Here is a 25,232-nt window from a genome sequence, read left to right on the forward strand (position 1 = left end):
AACCAAGTGGTGTATTTTTAAAACTATGGGAAAAAAAGGGTCTTTGAAAGTTAGTGTTCACCTTAGGGAATGATGTTTATTTGGCTAGAAAAGAGAAGTTTGCCTGGGGCTTTCTTACACAGCACCTTTATATTCTTGGCTTTAAAAAGAAAGGGGGAAAAAAAAAGTGAAAATACAGGAAACCATCAGGATGAAAGCAAATCAAGTATTGTGTCCAGATTCTCAGTTGAGTGGGTACCATTGTCTCTGCTGGGTAACAATTAGGCAGTGTCCAAGTTCTTTCTGGAATCTGACAAAAGCAGTGGAGCAGCAGAGCTACTCTGGCTTCCTGAGCTACTCTTGGATGTCGTGGAAATGGCAGTTTGCACTGACTGTATATAAGAATACAACTTTTGTTGAAGGTGTTGGGACTAAGATCAGCAATGTTAAAACTGTGCTGGTTTGGGATGCAGAGGTGCTTCGGAGCTTATCTGAATTCCCATTGTAAAGCACTAGTTTATAATGCATTACAGAATAATTTAAATCAAATGAGAACAGGGTTTACATAAAGGCTGCTCCATGGAGGTCATAACCTCTGTATGCGTTGTGCCATGTAGCTATTTTTGAGTGGCAATTACCCCCTCTCCTGCCCCCATATGTATATATGTGTGTGTGTACAGAAATATATCAAAACTTGAATTTCTTTTTTGTTGCTTTTGAATCTGCAAGGAATAAACAAGTCTAATTGAGGAAGGAGTTAGAATGGATTATCTGTGGCAGTCTGGAAAAATATAGAGTATCTAAAAGAAGATGGTCTTTACTCTGTGATTCCTTACCTGCCATTATCAGTTTTATTGGAATTTGTGTTCTAGGTGGCCAGTACTTTGGAGAGCTGAAGGCAGCAGATACTTCCCCCACTCCCAGTTAATTTGGTGTGGGTTTTTTGTTTGTGGTGGGGTTTTTGGTTGGTTTGGTTGGTCTTTGTATGATGAAAGTATGTGAAAGCAAGAAAAGGAAATGGTTTGACTACTTGAGGTCACAAATAAAATAGAACTTGTAACACATTTTTTGACTTGTAATTTAAGCAGCACTCAGGAGCCACGTGAGGCTTCAATAAGGAAATCAGAGGCATTATTCTGGCAGAAAACCTTAGTGTTTGCTATGAATGAGTCATTCTTATTTGTGAATATATTAGGAGGGTGCTGTGCTTAAGGCAACAAGAAATAGTTGCTGTAGATGTTGTACAGAAGTGTAGTAGATATGTTCATCTCCCCAAAGCAATATAGTTTCTCAATATAGGCTTGGGGTGGTCACCTATTGGAAATTCTCAAACTAAACATTATTTCAAATGTATTTTTAAGTGCACAGTAGTCATGTAGGACCAAGCATGCATCTAGCATATCTCTGAGGTGAAGCACTCATCAGTCTTTGCGCTGGGCACTTAGATCACTGGACCAGCACGGTAGTGAACTTCTAGTGTATTGCTTGCTCTGACCACGAAGTCCTGGACTGCCTGTGCTGTTCAAACATAGCAGCAGCTAGTATGAAGGGGGGAAAAAAAAGCCTGGTTCCTTACTGTATTTTTGTGGGGTGTTGTTTTTTGTGGTGTTTTGGGCTTTTTTTGTTGGTTTGGGTGTTTTTGGTGGTGGTTGTTGTTTTGGTTGGGTGGGTTTTTTGTTGTTGTTTTGCTATTAGTATGAAACAGAATCGCAGCATGTTAGGAGTTGGAAGGGGCCTCCCAAGATCATCGGGTCCAACCCCCCTGCCAAAGCATGATAGTATCATTACTGCTGTCATGAGGACATTTTTAACTTCTTTCTTTTTTTCTCATGGAGGGAAGCTTGTGCCATGTGTGTAGTTTTTTGGAACATAAGATGCTTTGTGAGTAAAGGACAACCAGGGCCTGAAAGAATCTTGGAGCAGGAAAGTACATATGTATATGTGGCGTGGATGACCACTGACTAAGCAAAGGAGTATTACTGCTGCACATCATTTAAAGATAAATTTTGTGGTGTTCAACTCTGGTAGTGTCTTCCAAAAGATGGGCTTCGACCTGAACTTATTTTGGAGTTCAAATTTACTGTGGCTAAATCCTTAACTCCTGTGTGATAGGATTACAGTTTGTGTAGTCAGACAGGTAGTGTGCTTCATAGAAGAATGAGTGTTTTAGAATTACAAATATTGTTACCATTCTTGTGTATTACTCCACACTAGAATTAGAGCTCTGGAAATATTTATGTTGCTGCATTTCAAAACTGTGCATTTGTATAGCATACCTTCTGCAGGTGAATGTAATCTTATGTGGTAAGGGAGTAAGCTGTGGAAGGAATGCAGTACCCAGAGCTTTGAAAGGCTGGGGTAAATGAGGGCTTAGCATCCTTGAGAATTAAAATAAAAGTATTAAAATGCTGTAGTAGACCTCATTATTTTGGGTATTTCTGATTCTTGTCAGAATTCATTGCCCCAGGTAAAGCATTTATTGACTTCAGCTGGGAGAAGGCTTTCTGTGGATTTTGTTTTATACCTGAAATATTAAATTGCTGAGACGGGTTGCTACATGCTGTTAAGATTTTGTAGTAGTAAAACTCTTTCAGCAAATAACTGTTTGGGAGCTCTCTGTAGCTTCACATCAGTATGGGAACTCCTAAGTAGTTGTATGAAGTGATTTGAAACTTGGTCTCGGCTCTTACAAAAATAGTTCTTACAAAACAGTCCTCGAATGAACTGCTTGGTAACTGAAACAAGCACATGTCTCCCGTCTCCATCTCTCTCAAACATACTACCCGAGATTGTTGGATAATTTTGCCATGCTTTTTTTGGTTTCATTGTATAGTGTTTTGCTGGTCAAAACTCTACCAAATCAGCTGAGCAACTATGTAGCTATTTGGATTTCTGGTATTTGAAAGTAACAGTAACAACCTTGGTTTTCATAATCTTTGTTTTGTGTTCTACTACCCACGTCAATATTTGGGTACCTTTCCTGTCACTTTCCTTAAGTTACTGAGTTATTTGAACCTATGCAATGAGCAAGTGTTGAGATGGTAGCAGGAATGTGTCTTTCCTTGCATGGTTAATCCAATAGTGCTTCTCTCCTACCCTAGTGTATGTCTCTACTTCACTGTAATTGATGGGTTAAAAAAACTCCAGTCCAAGGTTAACATTTTCAGTCCTGCTGCTGTCCTTTCTTTGAATGTTGAGCTGTAGAACTTAGTTTCACTTTAGGGGTGTGGGGGATTGTTTTCCACATCTTTGCTGTTTCAACTTTCCTATCTCCAGTTCTTCCTCCAACAGTCTGTTGCCCAGGTGCAGGATTGGTGTTCAGGGCATACTTAGTGCTTTCCTTGCTCAGGGTTTCTGAACCTTGGACTGCCTTTGTGAGGCTATGTGGTAACTGTTTTGTCTGAAACACAAACATTGTCGCTCTTGAGTGTCATCTTTCTTACTGCTTGCTGAAGGGACTATCTTGCACAGGAGAATAATAGAATTGTTAGGGCTGGAAGGGACCTCAAGGATCATCGATTTCCAACCCCCCTGCCATGGGCAGGGACACCTCACACTAGATCAGGTTGCCCAGAGCCACATCCAGCCGGGCCTGAAAAACTTCCAGGGGTGGGGCTTCCACCACCTCCCTGGGCAACCTGTTCCAGTGTCTCACCACCCTCATGGTGAAGAACTTCTTCCTAACATCCAATCTGAATCTACCTGTTTCTACTTTTTTTTCCTATTTCCTTTAGTCCTATCATTACCTAACACCCTAAAAAGTCTCTCACCAGCTTTTTTGGAAAGCCCCAATATGGTCTCCTCAGAGCTTTCTCTTTTCCAGACTGAATAGCTCCAACTCTCTGTCTGTCTCCACAGTAGAGGAGCTCCAGCCCTCTAATCATCCCTGTGGCCCTTCTCTGGACATGCTGCAGCATGCCTGGATCCTTCCTGTAATAGGGGCTCCAGAGCTGGATGCAGTACTCCAGGTGGGGTCTCACCAGAGCAGAGGGGGAGAATCGCCTCTCTCAACCTGCTGACTGTGCTTTTCTTGATGCAGCCCAGGATCTGATTGGCTTTCTGGGCTGCAAGTGCACAGTGGTGGCTCACGTTGAGCTTCTCATCCACCAGCACCCCCAAGTCTTTTTCAGGGCTCCTCTCAAGCCAGTCACTGCCCAGCCTATATTGGTGCTTGGGGTTGGCCCAACCTGGATGCAGGACCCTGCACTTGATCTTGTTGAACCTCATGAGGTTGGCTTGTGCCCACCTCTCCAGCCTGTCAAGGTCCCTCTGGATGCTATCCTTCCCTCCAGCATGTCTGCTGCGCTACACAACTTGGTGTCATCAGCAAACCTGCTGAAGGTGCACCCAATGCCACTGTCCATGTTGCCAACAACGATGTTAAACAAGACTGATCCCTGAGGGACTCCACTTGTCACTGGCCTCCACTTGGACATGGACTCATTGACAGCCACTCTTTGTGCAGCCATCAAGCCAGTTCTTTATCCACTGAAAGTTCCATCCATCAAACCCATATTACACCAGCTTGGAGACCAGGATGTGGTGTGGGACAGCATCAAAGACTGCTCTGGTCCAGGTAAATGACAAAGGTTGCTTGGCCTTCACCTATTAATGTTGTGACCTTGTCATAGAAGGCTGCCAGGTTTGTCAGGCAGGATTTGCCCTTGGTAAAGCTGTGCTGATTGTACCCAGTCACCTCTTTGTTATTCTTTGGCTTCAGCAGTGCCTGCAGGAGGATCTGCTCCATGATCTTACCAGCCACAGATGTGAGGCTGACTGGTCTATAGTTCCCTGCCCCATCCTTCTTTCCCTTATTGAAAATGGGGCTTATATTTCCCCTTTTCCAGTCAGTGGGGACTTCCCTGGACTGCCACGACTTTCGGAGCATAATAGAGAACAGTTTAGCAACCTCATTCGCCAGTTCCCTCGGGACCCATTGGCTGTATCCCATCGGGTCCCATGGGCTTGTACACTTTCAGGTTCTTTGTGAATGTTGCCTGCTTGCAGGGCTTTGTTTTGTTAAGAGGTCCTTGAGCGAGCACTGATGGGACTGAGGCCAGGAATGAAGTGGCCATGGTAGGTTGTTGCACCCTGCCTACTCTTGGGCAGCTGCCAAAGGGCAGGAAGCCTGAACTAATCTTTTAATGAGTCAAAGTGATGTTCTGGAACTGTAAATGAGCTCAGGAGTCCTTACAGTAATCCCAGTTGGATGGGAACAGTGAACAAATGTGCGTCTTCCTCATTTTCAAGAGGCTTTTGGGAAAGAGGTATGGTCATGGGAATACAGCTTGTATCAGCTCCTTCTGAAAGCACCTTTGTGTTTGGCTTTATTGCCTAGTCAGCCATGGGTAGAAAGGAAAAATATATAGTCCAAGGGGCGTGAGTAACTTCTCATGCTTGTGCTTTGAATGTAGAAGTAAAATCTCAGAGGGTATTTCAAGAAATGCAAGTTCTCTCGTATTTCTGTTCAATACCTGTATTGTGTCAAAATCAGGGCTTCAAGAAAACAGCTTAGGTTAAATGGCATCTGCTTCTTAAAAGCCAGTTTTATTGCAGAGCTTGCCGTGCTAATCAGCTGCTCTGGAACTTTCTCTGCTTCACTTGGAGAAAGAGATTCGATAATATGCAAGCACTTGAAAGCACCACAAATATGACAGGTTGGCTTCTTGCTTGTGTGGGACTGTCTTGAGTAGCTTTGAGTTTATAGTTTTGCTGCTTGGCTTAATGCTCAAAGCAGTTTCCTTTTACTGAAGCACTGGAATAACTCTGGCTATGGAGTCTGACAGTGGTGTGGCCTCTGTTACTTACACTAGCATGCAACTGAGCTATTAACTACACAGATACTAGTAGTGATTTATTTATATATATTTTTTAAGGGGTATTTGGAGAGGAAACAAAATGAAAGACTAAAAAGAATTGAGGCTTTGGCTTTCTGTAGCCCTTGAAAAATTTATTTTTCTGTAAAGAGAGAAATTCTGTGCTTGCAGCTTTTATTTTGATGTCTTACAGATTGATGTTACCTATGTGAAACGCTAAAACCAAATCTTGTTCTATTCCAGACTACAAATGTAATATGACTTGAACATACTAGTATGAATTTCAGTAAACACTGGGTTTGGAACACACTTATGTCTGTATTGGCAAGGTACTGCAGCATGAGAAATCATGCTGAGACAGTCATGTCTAGCACAAATCCATCTGCTCAATACTATGTGTTTCCTTTGTTGCATAGCATCATTTTGGAGGAAAGATGGTTTCTGTCATCCAGTCTATATAGTTTCAGTCTTTTATACATTAACAAACATGGATTCTTTACGTGATATTCAATGGTAAAGATCTGACAGTACAGTTTTGGCTCCATTGTTGGCTGTTCTTTCTGCTTCCCTTTTGGGAAAAGTTGTTCTTGTCTCACTGAACCAGGGTGGTTCTATTTTCTATATATCAAGCAGGGTGTTATAAGAGTGATAATGCACATACACATTACTCTGTATGTCCATGCACCACTGTCATTATTTTTTTCCACTGAATTATCCTTAGCAGTGTGCTGAGTGTGCTAACAACTTACATGTGGAAGTATCGTAACACAATCTTGTGTCTTCGTGATCTAAAGCAGAAGTGTTATTTTCCTAATTTGAAGATTTAGCTAGAGAGGTGAGAGGTTGGCTTTTATCTTCGGGAAATTATTCAGCAGGAAAGTAATTTCCTTGAAGGTTTAAACAAGAGCTTGTTCTTTATCTGGAAAAGCTGGGCTGTGATACTGGGACTAGTTTGACAAAAGTAGAAGAAATAAAACAAAAGTCCTTTTCTGTTGAATGAATTTAATAAAGCTAAAATACCAAAATATAAAGACATTGAGGCCTTCTAGCTTGTTAGTAAAACTGGCAGACTGATGCTTCTTGGCAGGTAGCAGTTGCTCTTAGTAATTACACAGATGGTGTTAGTGCCCAGAACAAGCATTTATTTCTTGTCATTTCTGTCGTATGAGATCTAACTTATTTGTACCATAAGCTGTTTTGTGGTCAAACATCTAATGTGTGTTGAAAGCAAGAGGGGTTTTGCCATATGTAAAGCAGTTCAGGAGTAAATAAAAATTACATAATGAGCCTCATCAAGTTCTTATGGTGAAGAGGAGTGTAGGTATATAACATTCCTGGTCTTCCTTGAGAAGCCATGTTTCTTGCTGAAGTTGGAAATACTAAAGAATGATGTCCAACTGGAGTAAATGAGATACTGTCATTCATAGCATTTGAAGAACGTTTGATCATGAATTGTCCTTTTCACTACAAGTTGTTCTGCAGTTGTTTCTTATGCTGCCATCTTTGTCCTCAGAGCTCAAACAAGGATTGCAAAAGGCTCATGGCTTTCATGGTGGTGCCTTTGGCAGCTACATTGCAGTGGATGTCACTTATTTGGGCTGACAGTGTGGAGACTTTTGTCACTTAGTGATTTCACAAAAAATAAATGTAACATTTTAGTGAAGGTTTGCAATGAAGATTGGCATTTTGGAGATACCACTCCCATAATCAGTACTTCTCTTTAATCTGAGGAAAAAGTAGCCTTTTGCAATAAAGCCTGCAAAAATGCTAGCACCACCACTTCTGGCAACATGCACTGCCATGATAGTCTACAAGATGCAGGTGACTGGTTTGTGTAATCTTCAACAAATTTTACCTCTTAATTTGGAAAAAGTCTCTCTCTCTTCTCCCTGAGCCCCCACCTAGCTTGTGGGTTGCAGAGGGACTTCATACATAGTCCTTAATGAAGACACCACTTCTCTTCACTGAGAGCCTTCAGTTGAGAATCACAGAATCAATAAGGTTGGAAAAGATCTCAGAGATGATCTAGTCCAACGTATCACCCAACACTTCATGACTAAACCATGGCTTTAAGTGCCATGTCCAATCCTCTTTTGAGCATCTCCAGGGACAGTGACTCCACCACCTCCCTGGGTAGCACATTCCAATGGCTAACAACTCTCTCAGTGAAGAACTGTCTCCTCACCTTGAACCTAAACCTCCTCTGGCACAGCTTGAGTCTGTGTCCTCTTGTTCTGGTGCTGTTTGCCTGGGAGAAGAGACCAAGCCCCTCCTGGCTACAACCTCCTTTCAGGTAGCTGTAGAGAGCAACACTGAGGGGCCCAGAACTGGCCACAATGCTCAAGGTGTGGCCTAACCAGTGCTGAGTACAGGGGCAGGTTCCCTGCTCCTGTTGGCCACACTATTCTTGATGCAGGCCAGGATGCCATTGGCCTTCTTGGCCACTTGGGCACACTGCTGGCCTATTATAGGCCAGTACCCCCAAGTCCCTTTCTGCCTGGCTGCTCTCCAGCCACTCTGTCCCCAGCCAGTAGCACTGCATAGGGTTGTTCTGACCAAAGTGCAGCACTCAGCACTTGGACTTGTTGAATGCCATGATGTTGGACTTTGCCCATCTGTCCAGCCTGTCAAGGTCCCTCTGCAGAGCCCTTCTACCCTCTAACAGACCAACACCTGCTCCCAACTTGGTGTCATCTGCAAACTTGCTAATGGTAGATTCAATCCCCTCATCTAGATCATCAGTGAAGATATTGAATAGGATGGGGTCCATCACTGATCCCTGGGGGACACCACCAGTGACTGGCTGCCAGCTGGATGTGGCACCATTCACCACCACTCTCTGGGCTTGGCTCTCTAGCCAGTTCCTAACCCAGCACAGAGTGCTGCTGTCCAAGCCACGGGTTGACAGCTTGGTCAGGAGTTTGCTGTGGGGGCTGGTATCAAAGGTCTTGCTGAAGTCCAGGTAGATTATATTCACAGCCTTCCCCACATCCACCAGGTGGTTCACCTGATCATAGAAGGAAGCAGCCTTAGCATGCAGTGTTCTGACATTCTGTAGCATTCTGCATTAAGTTTGGCTTGAACACGTAGCCAGGTACTTCTAAAGTGGTCAGCTGTGTAGTGCTGGTCTTTGCAGTGATTTTGGACCTCTCTTGCAACACTTCCGTGGGGTATGTATCTGAGATGGTCTGATTGATATATTTGGAGGTTATTTTTCTGTGATCAAAGATAGATTTATAAGAGATGTAAATTTTTGTTTTTAAATTTCATTGGAACATGCTTGGAGACACATGTGCTGCTGACAAGACAGAGGTTCCTTCAGGGTGTGTTTTCTTCCCAATTTATCATGTTTCCTGTCTGCTGCATAGTCAGTTACAGAAATGAAAATGTCCTTGAGTAATTATCCACAGCACTTACTGTAGCTCTTGATGGAACTATTCATCTGGACTTTCAGCTGCCACTAGAGATGTGTAAGTACTGATATGATCTGTTTATCTAAGTTTTTGAAGGCCAGGTTTGGTCTCCATACGTGATAACCTGAGACGTGCTGTGCAGATTAAGGACTCTTTGTATGTAGACGTTTTAGATTACGTGGGTTACTCTGCTGGAATTTCAGGTTGATGTTAGATTCAAAGCTATGAAAATGACCTGGGTGAGGCCATCTGATATCTCTGGGTCCTTCATATGTTTTTCTTGGCATGGTAGGGGACCATATACATCCCGCAGAATCATGACATGATTAAATAAGCAAATACTGCTGCATAGGATCAGTGACAGTCATTTGACTGACATGTTATAGGAATGGGGGTTTATTGTCTTACCTCACATTTTTGGTGGTACTCACAGTTGCTATATTACAATATTTGCCTGATGTTGTGGTTCTTTAAACATAACATTGAATTTATTGTCTCACAACTAGGTTTGGATGAAGGGATGACATATTGCTGGGGTTGTTTGTGTGTGATTGTACTATCCGAACTTATTAAATACTGTGGTAAGAGAAATACAGATGTTTCTTGATAAACTTTTACAGACTGTTGTTGGAAGGCAGATCATGATGAGAATAACATCTTCTGGAAAACTTACAAGATGCAGAGTTAAATTGAAACTTCCAGGGGCTTTCTTGAGGAACCCTCCTGTGAATGGTTTTGAAACTGAGTGTTTTCTATGTGGTACCTGCAGAAATGGTTTAGAATAAACTATTTCCCAGCTATTTTCTATACCTGCTTATGTTATCACTAGGCTCTGAGAATATTAAACAATTTTGGCTCTCCTGTCAGAGTAATCTGGGATCAAATGTCTTATAACTAGTTCAGGCTGAGGTTTTCTCCAAATCATGCTTGGTTTATATTGGAGAAGGAATATGGAGCACTTTGTTACACTTTTCAGTCCGTGGAGAATTGCTTCTAAGTGGCCAAGTCAAGTAATCGATTGGGACTTAGAAGATCAAGTTAATGTTGATTGGTGTGAAGTGTCGTTGGTGTGCTCACATGGTGCGTGTGCTATTGTGTCTCTTTGTTCTCTCCTGAGCACTGCAGTAGTACTGAGCAACAACTATTGATGAGTTTTGCTTTTTAAAAATTTATATTGTAGTGGAAAGAGTAAATCAAAGGTGGTAACCTTGTCTCAGTCCAGAGAGGGAAAGAGACTCCGAGAGTTCTTTTAAATATTCCCGTGTTATGAAATTAGAGGTACAAATGAGGCCAAAATACCAACAGCCAGGCTATTTATTAACAGAATAAAGTGGGTGGATCAGAAGGGGAGAGAGAGAATAGAGAGTGAGAGAGAAGAGGAAAGGAGTTATATTACCACACCCCTCACCCACCCAAAACAGTTTGGGTGTGTGGAGGAAGGGTGCTGCAGTTTTGACGCGGAGGAGAGGTCATCCTTGTTGGCTGTGCTGTCCTCTGAGCAGCCTCTTGAGCTCCATGAATTGCAGCAGGCAGAACTTAAGACACGGAGAGAGGGTTCCTCTTGGTCTGCTTCTTCCAGGCTACATGGTGATGTTTCTATCATTTTTCTCTCTTGGTATTCTCTCCATTTTTCTTCAGAGCAGCATTGTCCCGGTCTTTTCCTTCTCTCGTGTTTTCCTTCTACTATGTTTTCCTTTAACTGAGCCAGTAGTTGCTCAGATCTTTTACACAGTTTTTAGGTATGAGTCCAGGTGGTGAATATGCATATTCCAGAGAGTATTGATAGCAGTGATCGCTGTCCATTATTTCCAGGGCAGCTGCAGTCTGGTGACCAATCTTTATGCACCTTCCAGAGAGTCATTCCACTGGTGTCTGTCCAATACACATCAGCTATTGTCTGGGCAAGCAGCAAAGGTGATTTTATCTTTGAGTCACATCAAGAGAGACAAGATTTAGTTTCTCACAAATCTGGAATCTGGTGCTCTTCCATGATGCATTTACTGGGTGATTTTGGCTGGATTTTGAATGAATCATGTGTTTTAAAACATGTAAGGCTTTCTAAACTTGGAGATGCTCATAGTATTTCTTTATACGTGTGGAGTAGTGAAGTATTGGCAGTTGCAGTATCCAGATGGAGAGCATCCTTTATATTCGTTTTTTCCTGTAAATCTAAGGAATAGATGGACTCTTAAAATTGAGTTTTAGACCTGATTCTCATGGGCATCTCCTACTGCTATTTTGCAGTGAGCTATTCAACAAAACTTCCTCTGCTAACTTTGCCTTTACAGGAACTCTGCAGGTGGAGAGTGTTCATACGGAGCTGTGTGTTTTGTCTCATTATGTATTGTTGAGGTATTTCAGTATATGAATTTCTTTACTGTGGGTCATTTTAGTAAAATTTCTCCTCTTGGCTTCTGTGCCATAATCCCATAGCTTGTGCATCCCAACATTACTGCCGTTCCTTTGGACACTGCAAAGTCCTTTGGGAATTTTGGAACTTGTAGGAGCACCTGATGACACATTCCTACTTTTCCAGTACTTTATCCCTATTTCTTCTGAAAGAAGCTACAATAAAAAAAGGAGAGGGGCAAAACTGTGTGGCACAGGAGTGCTCAACCATGTGAACACAAGATGGGGAGCATGAAAGGGGTAGGTGTGTCAGAAGCTTAATGTGTGTTAAGTGTTATGCTAAAGAAGGAAAAAGTCAAGAAATGATGGCACAGGATTATAGCCTGATCTGTTCTACTCCTGCTGCCTTCTCTGTTGCACTGTGCAGTCAAACCAATGCCCATACCAAGGTTATGTTTGTGGACTGGGTTTTTTGATATTGTGACACAACTTCAAGGGTAGAAGGAAGACAAGGTGGTTTAGTGGGTATTTCAAAGAACATCCTTATCATTGTGAATGTCTGCAAACGCCTGTCTGAAAATGGAGCTCTATGTTATTGTACAGTTAATGTATACTTACTAAAAACTAAACATTTCTAATTCTACTGAGTTGCCATTTAATTGGTTGTAAACTGTGGGGTTTGGATCGTTTTTGTGTAAGCAGTTTGAAACAGTGCAGCTAACAAATACTGCTATATTTACATTATGTGCAACCACTGTCTAATGCTGAAAGTACACAGTAGATAGTCAGCTGCTCCAGTACTGATCAGTTGTAGGAAGCTACAAAAAGGCAAAAAAAGGGGGAAGCAGAGGAACCTGACCAATAAGTTCTGCAGCTGATCTCTCTGTGCCTTTACTAGGCTTCATGGCAGTGTACTTTGTACCCTTGTTTATAACTATGTGTTTGGATGTTGCTTGTTTGTTTTCAGAAACTGAAGTTATTTGTGCTAGTCAAGTTTGGGGCAAAACTTGGAAGACTGCCAGAAGTGAGAATCTCTTCTGGAAATTAAGTGGTATTTTTTTTCTTGGTTTCTGGGTGCACATGTGCTATTTATTGTGGAAAGCACTTCCAGTGACTCTTCTGCCCAGTAGGTCTTAATCTAAATACCTGTATCATGTTTCAGCTGCTTTGGTTCAAACATTGGTTTGTCTTGCCTTTATATTAATTATCCCAGTTCATCTTCTGTAAGTTTACTTCTGTCAGATGTCCTTCCAGGTTCCTGGGGTACAGCAACTAGACAGTTTGAAGTAAAAGACTTCACCAAACATGTGGTGAAGCTTCTATGTAGCAATTAAGTTAGAGTGGAAAAATTTCCAAGAAGTAGAGCTGTAAATGTTATCTCAAATAGGGGTTAGGCTATGAAGTTCTTACTTTTCTTTCATTTAATGCTGGAGGGCAGTGGGCATGGCTGGTATTTTGACTTGAAACCGCTTTTTAGCACAGTAAGAATATTGTTACATGTGACTTTTCACCTTATCCATGTGTAGGAAGGAAACAACAGAAATCGTAAAAAGTAAATCCTTGGACTGGTAAAGCAGGTTGAGCTGGCACTTCAGTGTACTCCAGAGCAGAGTTAGCCAGATGGTGCAGTTTATATAATCCAAGAGACTTGGTGGTTTGGAAATGAGTTCTAGGATGATGGAAGTTAAATTGAAAAAATCTTTAAACTGCTATAGCTTGCAGTATTGTCTAGAATTACAGTAAATAAAGCAACAAATAGTATATGCAGTTGCCATAGCTTAGCTTACAGGTGAACTAATTGTTAGTTTAATGTGTCTTAGTGCAGGAGCTTGTTCTGTGGAGATCATTTCAGCTCTTCTGATATGGAGCAAGAAGGGTGCATGAAATATAGATGCCTAAGGTGGCAGGAAATTAAGGCTCATGTGGACTTACGTGTGTGTCTCAGAGGTCACAGACACATGGCTGAGTAGCTCAACTGAAGAGGGTGTTTTTTTGTGTGCATGTGTTGCTAGTTGTCATTTAGTTTTCTTTCCAAGACATTTTGGCTTGTGTTTCAATCTATACTTAGAACGAAATGTGAAAATTAAGCCGCATTTCTTTCTCCTGCTATCATCTCAGTGACCTTGTGGGCCTCTTCAGGGAAAAGCAGAGGAGGAAGGGAAAGGGGAAATTGGGAACCAGCAATTACGATGATGTAATTGTCCAGTTCTTCTCTGGGTGTCAACTGTTTTGTAGCAAATGTAGGGAGTGGCTGATACCATGATAGATTATTTTGCACCGAAGGTTTTTGCAGGTCCTACTGACTTTTTTTTTTTTTCAGTGGGCATGGTTGATGGGTTGGACGCAATGATCTTGAAGGTCTCTTCCAACCTGGTTTATTCTATGTATTCTATGTATCTGATAGCTTCATTCTGTGCTGGATACCAAATGGCATCATGCACTAACATTTCTTGATGTAGCTTGCAGACTTCCCAAGTTCTCCTGGGAGGGAATGGGCTGTATGGTGTGCTGCTGTTCAACAACAAAAACCCAACTAAAAAGCCCCCATAAACAGAAAAATGCAAACCACCCTGAGGCACACAAACACAAAAACTCCCTGATGTCTTTTTATATAACCTATGTAGTAATGTGTCTAATGTTATCACAATATTGAGTCCATTCTTGTTTCTAGTGAAGGCAGGTTTCTGATTAACTTAACTCTGATAGCATTGACTTCAAATTCACTCTAAGCATCTTGTGAACATTGTTAATATTTGCTTTGTTAAACTGAAAAATAACAGCCTGGGAAGTATCAAAACTTGTTCATCAGTTTTGTTATTTAGATAGCAAGATGGGCATAGCAGAGTGTTTCTGTGAGGCTTTAGGAAGTGAGAGTTATCCAACTGTGCTGTACAAGTTTTGTTAAAATCTTTAGAGTGCAGTCCAGAGAAAAGATCTCTCAGTCTCTGCTTCAGAATGTTTTTGTTTTATGCCTGTCAACAAATTATACTCTGCTGTGGAATTTACAGTAGTGTGCTAGTAATATGGATGGATGGGAACTATGCGCAACAGAGCAGTAAAATCTGGAAGCTGAAGCAAGTAATGCAAGCAAATGCTGTGCTCAGGGTTTGTATTGGTGATTGTCACTTGTTAAAATGAAAATAGGAATACAAGCAGGGAAAAGCAGATGGGGTAGGTTTATTATGGAATGTACCACTATGTTTTGAATATAACTCAAGCATAGAGGCCATTATGACATTATCTCCTCAGTGCATTTTTGTTAGTCAGAGTTGTTGATATGTTTTGAACCAACTACCCCAACCATGTGTAATGTGCAAAAGTAGAATACAAATAAATGAAAACCTAATTTCCTTAGCTTCCTCAGTTTGAGGTCTGTGGTTGAGTTTTTGCAGTCCAACCAATCTGTTTTTTTACTGTTTGTGGTCTGAAGCTTTGATTTATTTGGCAGTCTTCTACAAATCAGTTCTTTAGCCCTTGGGAAGCTCTCATTAAACTGATAATGTTGTTTCGATTCAACAGACAGCTGATGAGTGTGCACATGGTCTTCTACTGGCTCATGAAGTGTCTGTCTATTTGAATAGCCCATTGAATTAGGGCTACTGAACTGAACTTTTTTGTTGGTGCACTTTCTGCCCTTAAGTAAAATTGCATCTTTATTTTTAATATTTGGGAATTAAGCCAGTACAATAAGGTCTGGTTGGCAGGTGACTCTCCAGGTCTCCCAAGAGCAGCTGGATGCCATATGTGTCTAAAGGAAATCTTGAGTTAGGAAACCTCAGGATGAGACAAGTGCTTGTAGTGTTTTCTTCTGTAATACTCTACTTGTGAAAACCCCAGACAAAGCTGCTGTTTGTTCTTGATGGGCACTCAGTAAAAATGACAGGGGTATTCCACAGGACTGAGCTGATCCACGTACTTTTTTAGGACTACTATTGATTTCTTGCTTCATCATGCTGCTTCTAATTAAGGATTGATTTGTTCTTGCTTGGTATGACTCAAAAAGAAACATCATACCCCTTGATGTCAAACACAGAGTGAAAGCTAGGTATCAAAGCAGAGATTTTTTTACTCTAGTTATCAGTAATGAGTTGCCCATGGAAGGATATAGTTTGCGATGATTTCCAAATGTTTGTACCTCTGCTTACTTGAGAAGCATCCAGTGAGATTTAGGGCTAATTTCTTTTGGTTAATTGCACTGCTCTGCAGGAGCAGTAGTTGTCCTTCTTTAGACTGTAACATTTGTAAATATTTGGGAATAAAAGGAAAATAATTAGTGTTTATTTTACTGTATAAGCTATTAAGTTGTAGGTTCACCAGGCTAAGTATATCAAGAGCTTTACATACTGCTCTTTAAATGAGATGCCTGATTTGTAATCCTTGATTTATAACTTTTTGGGATCCTATTAAACCTGTGACTAATTCTGTGACATGTTGTATTTAAGATGAGTAAGATCAGTGACCAGAGCATGAATTGGGTGAGGCTTAGGCATAGCTGTGGTAAGCTATGGAGAGACTAGGAATCTCATCTGATAAGAAACATCACCTTTTGTAAGTCTTCCTGTTGATATGTGACTTTTATTTTAGGCAATAGATGATGAATATTAAATAATCCTCCAGAGCTTGCCCAAAGGTTTTTCTGTGCCTTGGCTGGAGGGTGTGATTGAGCCCTAAACCTTCACCTTCCTTAAGGTCAAGTAAAGAAGCAACAGAAAAATTAGTGTTTCCTTTGACATGGCAGAAGGGCTAGACAGGAAATAAAGGCAGGGGCTGTCTCCTTTGCTTTCAAATAAGCAAAATGTAATCTGTTTCAAGTGTCAAGTGAAAATGTCTCAATATCCTTCCAAAACTGAGGGGCCCAGAACTGAACACAGTACTCAAGGTGTGGCCTGACCAGTATAGCGTACCGGGGCATGACGACTTCCCTGTTCCTGCTGGCCACACTATTCTTGATGCAGGCCAGGATGCCATTGGCCTTCTTGCCCACCTGGGCACACTGCTGGCTCATGTTCAGCTGGCTGTCAATCGGTACCCCCAGGTGCCTTTCTGTTTGGCAGCTCTCCAGCCTGTATTCTTTCACTCACTCTCATTAAGTTGTTTTTGGTCATGGACTTGTTTTGGTTTGATTGACTGCAATTTTTGTCCTTTTATTTTACTGGCTTGCTTAGTGTGGAACAGATCTAGGCAAACTTCAGAACTTCATGCAGCAGATAGCTGAAAGTGCTGCTATGTTTTGTAGTTTTGCTTACTTCTCAGGCTTCTGATGTGTTTGGTGTTTTGTTTGTTTGTTTCTGCTGTTGTCTGTTTTTTTTGTGGTATGATAAACATGATTCATGGCAAGCAAAAATGTGTAGCCTCCAACACCACAGTACACTCTTCAGTCTAGCTGTGATGTGTACTGTGGTGGCTGCCTATCTTGACAGAAGTCAGATCAAGTTCACTCAGCATTAAGTATGGACAATTACTTCATTTTTTTTAAATGAAGTAATTATTTAATTTGGGAGGGTAGTGTATTTTTCTGGAAGGAGGTGATTCATATTTTGAACTGGAAGTAAAAAGATAAAGGAAACAAGTTAAAGGTCATTGACATAATTTTGTGGTAGAAACTTCTGCAGGGAAAAAAATAAAAATTGAATCAACATAATGGGAACACTTTTGTTGCTAAGTACTTCAGCTTTAAGCCTGAACTATTTCACCGCAGTAGAAAGGTTGAAATATTTAAGGTGACAGTGAAACATGAACGCTTGCTAGATTTTCCCCCCTGCCCCCAGCAGCAGCTGTCAGTGAAAATGTTTTTAGGGTAGGGAATACTGTTTGAAGAAGTCATAACACTTCAGGTGGTGTCAAAAGCCATGAAAGGTGTTGGGTTATATCTGCCCTAGAGTCGAAAAGGATGTGTTACAACTGCTGTAGGCACATGCCATGCAGGAGCATGTAGTGAGGTTGCCAGAATCTGCAGTGGAACAAGGCATGTGTTCCAAGGCAATTCGATGCAGCTTTTGCTAATTTGTGACCCAAATTGATACCTCTGCATGAGGTCCTGTTAAAATACTGGCTTGTGTCAGTTCTAGTTCAGGTGTGTGCATACTATGCTGCACTGCGTACCCCAGAGATGCCTTGCTGTAGTTCAGATGCACTACTTATATTAGGAAGAAACATGATTTTTTTTTTCTTTCTTTCTTTCTTTCTTTTTTTTTCCCCCTGTTTATTCTTCAGGCAACAAGAGCCTCTCTGACTCAACATTGTACCAATCTGGGGGAGTCGCTGGGCAAGGAAAATGACATTGCTCTGATTATTGATGGCCACACACTGAAGTATGCCCTTTCGTTTGAAGTCAGGCAGAGCTTTCTGGACTTGGCACTCTCCTGTAAAGCAGTCATTTGCTGCAGGTAAGAAACTGTGGGGCTCTTTATGGTTACAAAATGGGCACAAAGGCCATGTTAACTCTTCTTTCATGCTTACTGTGCTCATGGGAGATACAGCAGCAGGACAACTAGTGTGATATTCAAGAGGAGGCGAGTTGCAGTGGTGAGCTGCTTGATAATATAATAGGTTTTTCTGCTGTGGAACTATTGCCGAGTGAGGCTTTGCTGGGAGGAATAAAGGAGGACTGTAGAGAGGTATTTGTCGTATCACAGACAGATCTGCAAAGGGTTATAAGGCTGACAGGCCAACCAAGTATAAGATTTCGGTTTTTTGCCTTACAGGATGCTCTACCATGAAGCAGTAGAGCTTGCACACCTTTAGGGTGGGCAATAAATCATCTGATTTATTTTCTGCATCACAGGAAGGCTGCATGAGTTTTAATGCTGAAAGGCGATGCAACTTTGAGCATTGTGGTTATCTATATGTGTGTGGCTGGGGATGACTGTGACCTAGAAGGGACTGTTGGTTTAGATGGATGGGAAGTCTCACCTGTGTTTTAGAAGCAAAACCTGCTTTATGGTCTCACTATAAGAGAGACTGCAAAACAATACTACAAGGTCTCTCTCTGTATGTGTGCACTAATACTGCCTGGCAAAAGCAACTGCAGTCCATGCATCTGAAATAGATGAACTCACTTGTCACTTTTCATCTCTGACTGATTTCTGTCCAAGTGCTAGGACTCTTGGGCTAGTGTACTGCAGAACTCAATACTGGTGCTAGTGCTGTTTTATGTCTACATTAGCAACTTGACCATCAGAGGATGTATGCCCTCAGCAGGTCTACAGATGACACAACATTGTGAGGAGTGAATGACACACTAGGATGTTGTGTTCCCATTCTGGGGAACATTGTCAGCCTGAGGAGTTCAGCAGAGTGAAGCGGAAGAATTACAGAAATGCAGAATAGTGGGGGTCAACTACTCCACAACCACACCCTCCAGTAGAGCAGGATCATTTGGATTAAATTGCATAGAAACACATCCAGGTGGGTTTTGAATGCTTCCAGAGACAGACTCCAGAACCTCTCTGGACAGCCTGTTCCAGTGAATGGGAAATGGAAAGTCCTGTGTCCAGGGAGTTACAGCCTAGTGCACCAGTAAAGGAAGGTGTTGATAGGCTAGAAAGCAGCTTTGTTGTGAAGGGTCTTGGAGTTCTGGTGGACAAACTGAACCACTAGGGCATCCTAGTAGGAAAAAAATCAGGTAGTGACCACCGGTGTCCTGGGCTACAGTATGAAAAGCATTGCCAGCAGGTGAAGGATGGTGATATTTCTCTACTCATTACTTGTGAGGTCACATCCAGAGTGCTGTGTTCAGTTTTGGGATCCACAATATAAGATAAAAGCATGTTTAATTGGCAGAGCCCGGTGCAGAGCCACTGAGACAAAGGACTGGAACATCCTCCATATGAGGAAAGGCTGAGAGCACTGGGGAGCCTAGAGAAGAAAGGGCTCAGAGCACCTCTTATCAATTTGTATGAATACATAGTAAGAGTGAATGATGGTGAGGGAGCAAGGCTTTTCTCTGTAGTGCTCACTGACTGGACAAGACATAGCAGAAAACTTACAACAGGTGCACATCTGTCTGAACACAGGAAACTCCCACTGTTTTACTGTAAGTGTGGTCCAACACTGGAATGGGTTTCCCAGAGCAGTTGTGTGTTTTCAGAGAAATGGAAAACCAAACTGGACATTATGGTGCTGGATAACCAGTTCTAGCTGATTCTGCTGTAGCCAGGGATATTGTTGGATGAGCTGATCTCCAGCAGTCTCTTCCCATGTGAGTGATTCTAGAGTTCTTTGACTGGGGACAACTGTCTCTTTCTCCAGCCAGTGGTTTTTGTCTTTCCCTGAAGGCCTTTTATAAACTGCAATGACTTTCCTAAATTAGTTTTTAATAGCATTTTTTTGCTCCTGTTGATTTTATTTTGTTAATATATATGTATATATTTTTAATAGGGGTAGGGGGAGGTCTTAGAGACCTATTTTTAGGTCTCTAGAGAAGGGAAGAAAGTGAGGCCTTGGAATAGGGGGTCTCGCTGTCATAGCTGTGTTATAGGAGTGAACAAGAGTGTGTTGCAAAACGGAGCTAACACAAATGCAGGAATCTTCTCTTGAATACCACAGGCTCAGCCATTTTGCCAGTAAGGTCAGCTTTCTCTTCTTTGTGCAATTTACCTTGGGGGCTTGGTGCTTCCTGAGCCCAAGAAGCGAAGGGACCTGATGTAGAGTTTGGCTGTTGTCTTTGTGGGGAGCTTAACAGACCTTGAGGGAACTAGCACAATACTTCGGTAGAGATTCTTCCAAATCAGTTTGTTAGCTTATTTTGCAAAGTTTTGGTCAAAGACCTGTGTGGCTTGAAAAATCACCAATTGCCAACTATTAAAATTAAAGTACATTAATATAGGTGACTAAGTGAAGATAATGAATGGTCTTGTTTTTCAGAGAGGCAGGTAATACGGACGTTTCCTCTACCATTATTCCATCACCAGCCTGACAGCAATTTTAATTATTACTGAATTAGAAAATTGAGGAACAATGTGGGGGGAAAAACCCTCACTGTAAAATATAAATCAAAGGCAGCAAGATGATGTAATTTCATAGGCTTAAAAAGAGGAATAAAAACAACTGAGTCTTAAATCCTCAGGGAAAAAGAGGAATGCCTTTAATAGCCTGTAAGGCTTTGCAGGAACCTTCCATTTACTTGCCAGGTGCTTGATACTGCAGAAGGGAGGGGGGGGTGGGGGGTGGAAATCTGCTCTGGGTTGTTCTTAATAATACTATGTGTGTCAAATAGGACAGTGCATGTAAAAGTTGTAAAACCAGGTTGGAAGAGACCTTCAAGATCATCGCATCCAACCCATCATCCAACGCCATATAATCACAGTATCACTAAGGTTGGAAGAGACGTCAAAGATCGAGTCCAACCTGTCTCCACAGATCTCATGACTAGACCATGGCACCAAGTGCCACGTCCAGTCCCCTCTTGAACACCGCCAGGGACAGTGACTCCACCACCTCCCTGGGCAGCCCATTCCAATGACGAATGACTCTCTCGGTGAAGAACTTTCTCCTTACCTCAAGCCTAAACCTCCCCTGGCGCAGCTTGAGACTGTGTCCCCTTGTTCTGGTGCTGTTTGCCTGGGAGAAGAGACCAACCCCTTCCTGGCTACAACCACCTTTCAGGTAGTTGTAGAGGGCTGTGAGGTCACCCCTGAGCCTTCTCTTCTCCAGGCTAAACAATCCCAGCTCCCTCAGCCTCTCCTCACAGGGCTGTGCTCAAGGCCTCTCACCAGCCTTGTTGCCCTTCTCTGGACACGTTCAAGTGTCTTGATGCCCTTCTTAAACTGAGGGGCCCAGAACTGGACACAGTACTCAAGGTGCGGCCTAACCAATGCAGGGGCACAACGACTTCCCTGCTCCTGCTGGCCACACTATTCCTAATACAGGCCAGGATGCCATTGGCCCTCTTGGCCACCTGGGCACACTGCTGGCTCATGTTTAGGTGGCTGTCAATCAGCACCCCCCGGTCCCTCTCTGTTTGGCAGCTCTCCAGCCACTCTGACCCCAGCCTGTAGCTCTGCATGGGGTTGCCGTGGCCAAAGTGCAGCACCCGGCACTTGGACTTGTTAAATGCCCATCTGTCCAGTCGGTCGAGGTCCCTCTGCAGAGCCCTTCTACCCTCTAACTGACCAACATCTGCTCCCAACTTGGTGTCATCTGCAAACTTGCTGATGACTGTCTCAATCCCCTCATCCAGATCATCAGTGAAGATATTGAATAGGATGGGGCCCAGCACTGATCCCTGGGGGACGCCACTGGTGACTGGCTGCCAGCTGGATGTGGCACCATTCACCACCACTTTCTGGGCTCGGACCTCCAGCCAGTTCCTAACCCAGCACAGAGTGTTGCTGTCCAAGCCACGAGCTGACAGCTTAGCCAGCAGTTTGCTGTGGGGGATGGTGTCAAAGGCTTTGCTGAATTCCAGGTAGACCACATCCACAGGCCTCCCCACATCCACCAGAGAGGTCACCTGATCATAGAAGGAGATCAGGTTGGAGAGGCAGGACCTGCCCTTCCTAAATCCATGTTGGCTGGACCTGAGCCCTTAGCCATCCTTCAGGTGTGCAGTTATTGCCACCAAGATAATCTGCTCCATCACTTTCCCTGGCACTGAGGTCAGGCTGACTGGCCTGGAGTTTCCAGGTTCCTTCATCCGACCCTTCTTACGGATGGGGACCGCATTGGCCAGTTTCCAGTCACCTGGGACCTCTCCAGAGAGCCAGGACTGGAGGAAAATGATGGAGAGCGGCTTGGCCAGCTCATCTGCCAGCTCTCTCGCACCCTAGGATGGATCCCATCCGGTCCCATGGACTTGTGAGTGTCCAAGTGGCTCAGCAGGTCCCAAACTAATTCCTCATGGATTACCGGGGCATCACACTGCTCCCTGACCCCATCGCCCAGCTCAGGAGGCCACTTGTCCTGAACTCCTCCTTCCTTGCTGTTAAAAATTGAGGCAAAGAAGGTGTTCAGGACCTCAGCCTTTTCCTCATCTTCAGTCACAGTGTTCCCCTCCAGGTCCAATAAGGAGTGGAGGTTCTTCTTGCCCTTCTTTTTAGTGTTAATATATTTGTAAAAATGCTTTTTATTGTCTTTGACAGAGGTGTTCAGCTTCACTTCCAACTGGGCCTTTGCCTCTCTAATTTTTTTCCTACATAATCTAACAACTTCCTTTAAACATACCTCGAGAAGCCTTCCCCTCCTTCCAAAGGTGATACAGCCTCTTTTTTCCCCTTAAATCCTCCAGGAGCTGCTTGCTCATCCAGGCTGGTCGCCTTCCCCGCCAGCACATGGGAACTGCCAGTTCCTGTGCCTTCAAGAGCTCCTGTTTGAAGTAGGTCCAACCCTCCTGGACCCCTTGGTTCATGAGGGTTGATACCCAGGGAAAAAAGTATTAGGTTCCACCGAGATTTGAACTTGGATCGCTGGATTCAGAGTCCAGAGTGCTAACCATTACACCATGGAACCACTGTGAATCAACTAAACCATAGCACCAAGTGCCCCATCAAGTCTCCTCCTAAACACCTCCAGTGATGGTGACTCCACCACCTCCCCGGGCAGCACATTCCAATGGGCAATCACTCTCTCCATGAAGAATTTCTTCCTAACGTCCAGCCTAAACCTCCCCTGGCACAGCTTGGGACTGTGTCCTCTTATTCTGTTGGTGGTTGCCTGAGGAGAAGCAGCGTCTTGTCAAGTTGCCATATGGTGGACAAGTGGTGGAATTGCAGCTTCGTTCCTTAATTGAAATTAATTCTGTAAATACTCTAATTGGGTTCAAATAGTACATACAAAACCAGTTATGGGATGTATCTCATAATCATACACTAGACTCTGTATAGAAAATAGTGATTCATCGGTTATTAATCATCTTTACTAATACAAATTCATTTTCTAAATTCAAATTTCATACTCATAAATGAATAACATCTTCATCACAGCCACATCCTGTCATTCGGCTGCCTGAGGGTTGTTTTGGTTTTGTTGCTGGTTTGGGTTTTTTTTTTTTTCTGCTTGTACCAGTGGCTATTTCTCCAGCGTTGCTTGAGGTGCTTGTACTATTACGTTGCTTGAACAAAATATGACTCTTCCACACATGTCTGCAGAGCAGGAGTATTACACGGAGCTTTTGTACTTGGGTCCTTCAGCCTTTTTTCAGCTGAGTAAGCCTTGTAGAAGAGGGTTTTTGTCCCAAATCCCCCCTCTCCCCATCTGACTTCTCAGAGCTAGTGTTCAGAACTTCCATATTCTCAAACAGAAGATCAGCTGGTGTGTTTGGATGGTAATTAGACACCTTGGACATCCATTGTAGTTATTTCATATCAATTTGTGAAAGGTTGCTTACCCAGAGAAATTCTGTTGGTCTAGCCTGTCCCTTTAAGAAGACATTGATGCTTCACTGGACTGTGATGTTACACATTCTATTTGAAGGTCATGGTGTTTCTTGGACCAGCCTCTTCTTTTCCTATACTTGTTACATAAGCCCATCTCTGTGAGAACGTCTCCTTTCTCTCACAATGTGTGTTTTTCAATGCAGTATTCATCTGTTCCTGCTGTTCATGTTGTGCTGGTGGAAACCAATATAGCTATGGCAGATTCAGTGAAGGTACAATGACTTCATCACCCTGCAGCTCTGTGGTAGTAAAATCTATTATGTAGATCTATGTAGTAGCACAGGACTAGGAACAGAAAATTGAGGAAATCTAGTATGAACTATCTGATGTTTCCACAGGAGTACTTGCCATTTCATCAGCAAGGTTTTGCTAGCTATGATGTCTGTAAGATGTGCTATTGTTGCTTGGCATCTGAGCATTGGCTGCAGAATTTCTGGCCAGCCTCACTTGTGAATCTTTGTTTAGGTCATGGTGACACAAACTGTTGCTTTCAGCAATTTGAACAATACTGGAGCTGTAGTAACAGTGACTAGGAACTGAGAAGAGAAGAAAACCAGGTCAGAAAAAGCATGTTTTTTGAGCAGTTCTCCATTGACAAAGACTGGTGACTGTTTTCCCACCTGTATTGCTTTTTCATACAGTATGCAAAGCAGGTGACAGGCGGATGTGAACCCACAAACATCACTCTGAGAATACGTGCTAAATGTTCTGACATGAACATAACCTTTGACTATAGTATGTCTGCTTGGGAAGGGATTTAATGAAGTGAAAACAGTAAGGTGATAGAAGGGAAGGAAAAGAGCAGGCTGTGATGAGTACTTATTGCTAACTGTTAGTGTCACTTTATCAGCTAGGTAGCAAAAGGAGAGATGAGGAGGCCAGGAAGTTGTCTTCACATTATGCCATGGCTGTAGAATGGCCACTTCTGGTCTTCCATCATTGTTTGGAGGGGCTGTTAAAAATACAGCTCACAAAATGAACATCTGGAATACCTCTTAAATATTTATGCCCCTTGGGTCTCTTTGTTGCTGGTGTTAGTATTTGACAAAGTGGTGATTCTCTGCTGTAGTTCAAAATGTATTTATTAAATCAAGAAAGTGTCTTGTTGGCTTTCATTAGTAAAGATCCCTGTTCTCGTGACAGAAAATGGCAACACAATTCTGATTAAGAGTATGCAAACCAATTCTAACATTAATTGGTCCCAAAGAAAATTGAGTGTTGCATCTTTCCGAATGTATATCTTATGCTTTTCCTCATCTGTCACCTACTAAATTATCTATGCTCATTCTCTTGTTCTATTT

At 42.6% G+C, this 25,232-nt stretch overlaps 1 protein-coding gene and 1 non-coding gene across 2 annotated transcripts in view; one reads left to right on the forward strand and one right to left on the reverse strand.

Annotated features, from left to right (window-relative positions):
* The window catches only part of ATP8A2 (ATPase phospholipid transporting 8A2), a 336,577-nt gene that overhangs the window by 111,170 nt on the left and 200,175 nt on the right, over positions 1-25,232 (forward strand). The window contains exon 25 of the mRNA XM_054164622.1: positions 17,771-17,943. Within this exon, the coding sequence (XP_054020597.1) occupies positions 17,771-17,943 (173 nt within the window). The remainder of the gene's footprint in view (positions 1-17,770; positions 17,944-25,232) is intronic.
* On the reverse strand, positions 22,934-23,005 carry TRNAQ-CUG (transfer RNA glutamine (anticodon CUG)). Its single transcript has one exon. It is a non-coding gene; the product is annotated as a tRNA-Gln (tRNA).

The sequence above is a fragment of the Dryobates pubescens genome, chromosome 10 (genome assembly GCF_014839835.1).
Source record: "Dryobates pubescens isolate bDryPub1 chromosome 10, bDryPub1.pri, whole genome shotgun sequence".
In the NCBI taxonomy this organism is placed as follows: Eukaryota; Metazoa; Chordata; class Aves; order Piciformes; family Picidae; genus Dryobates; species Dryobates pubescens.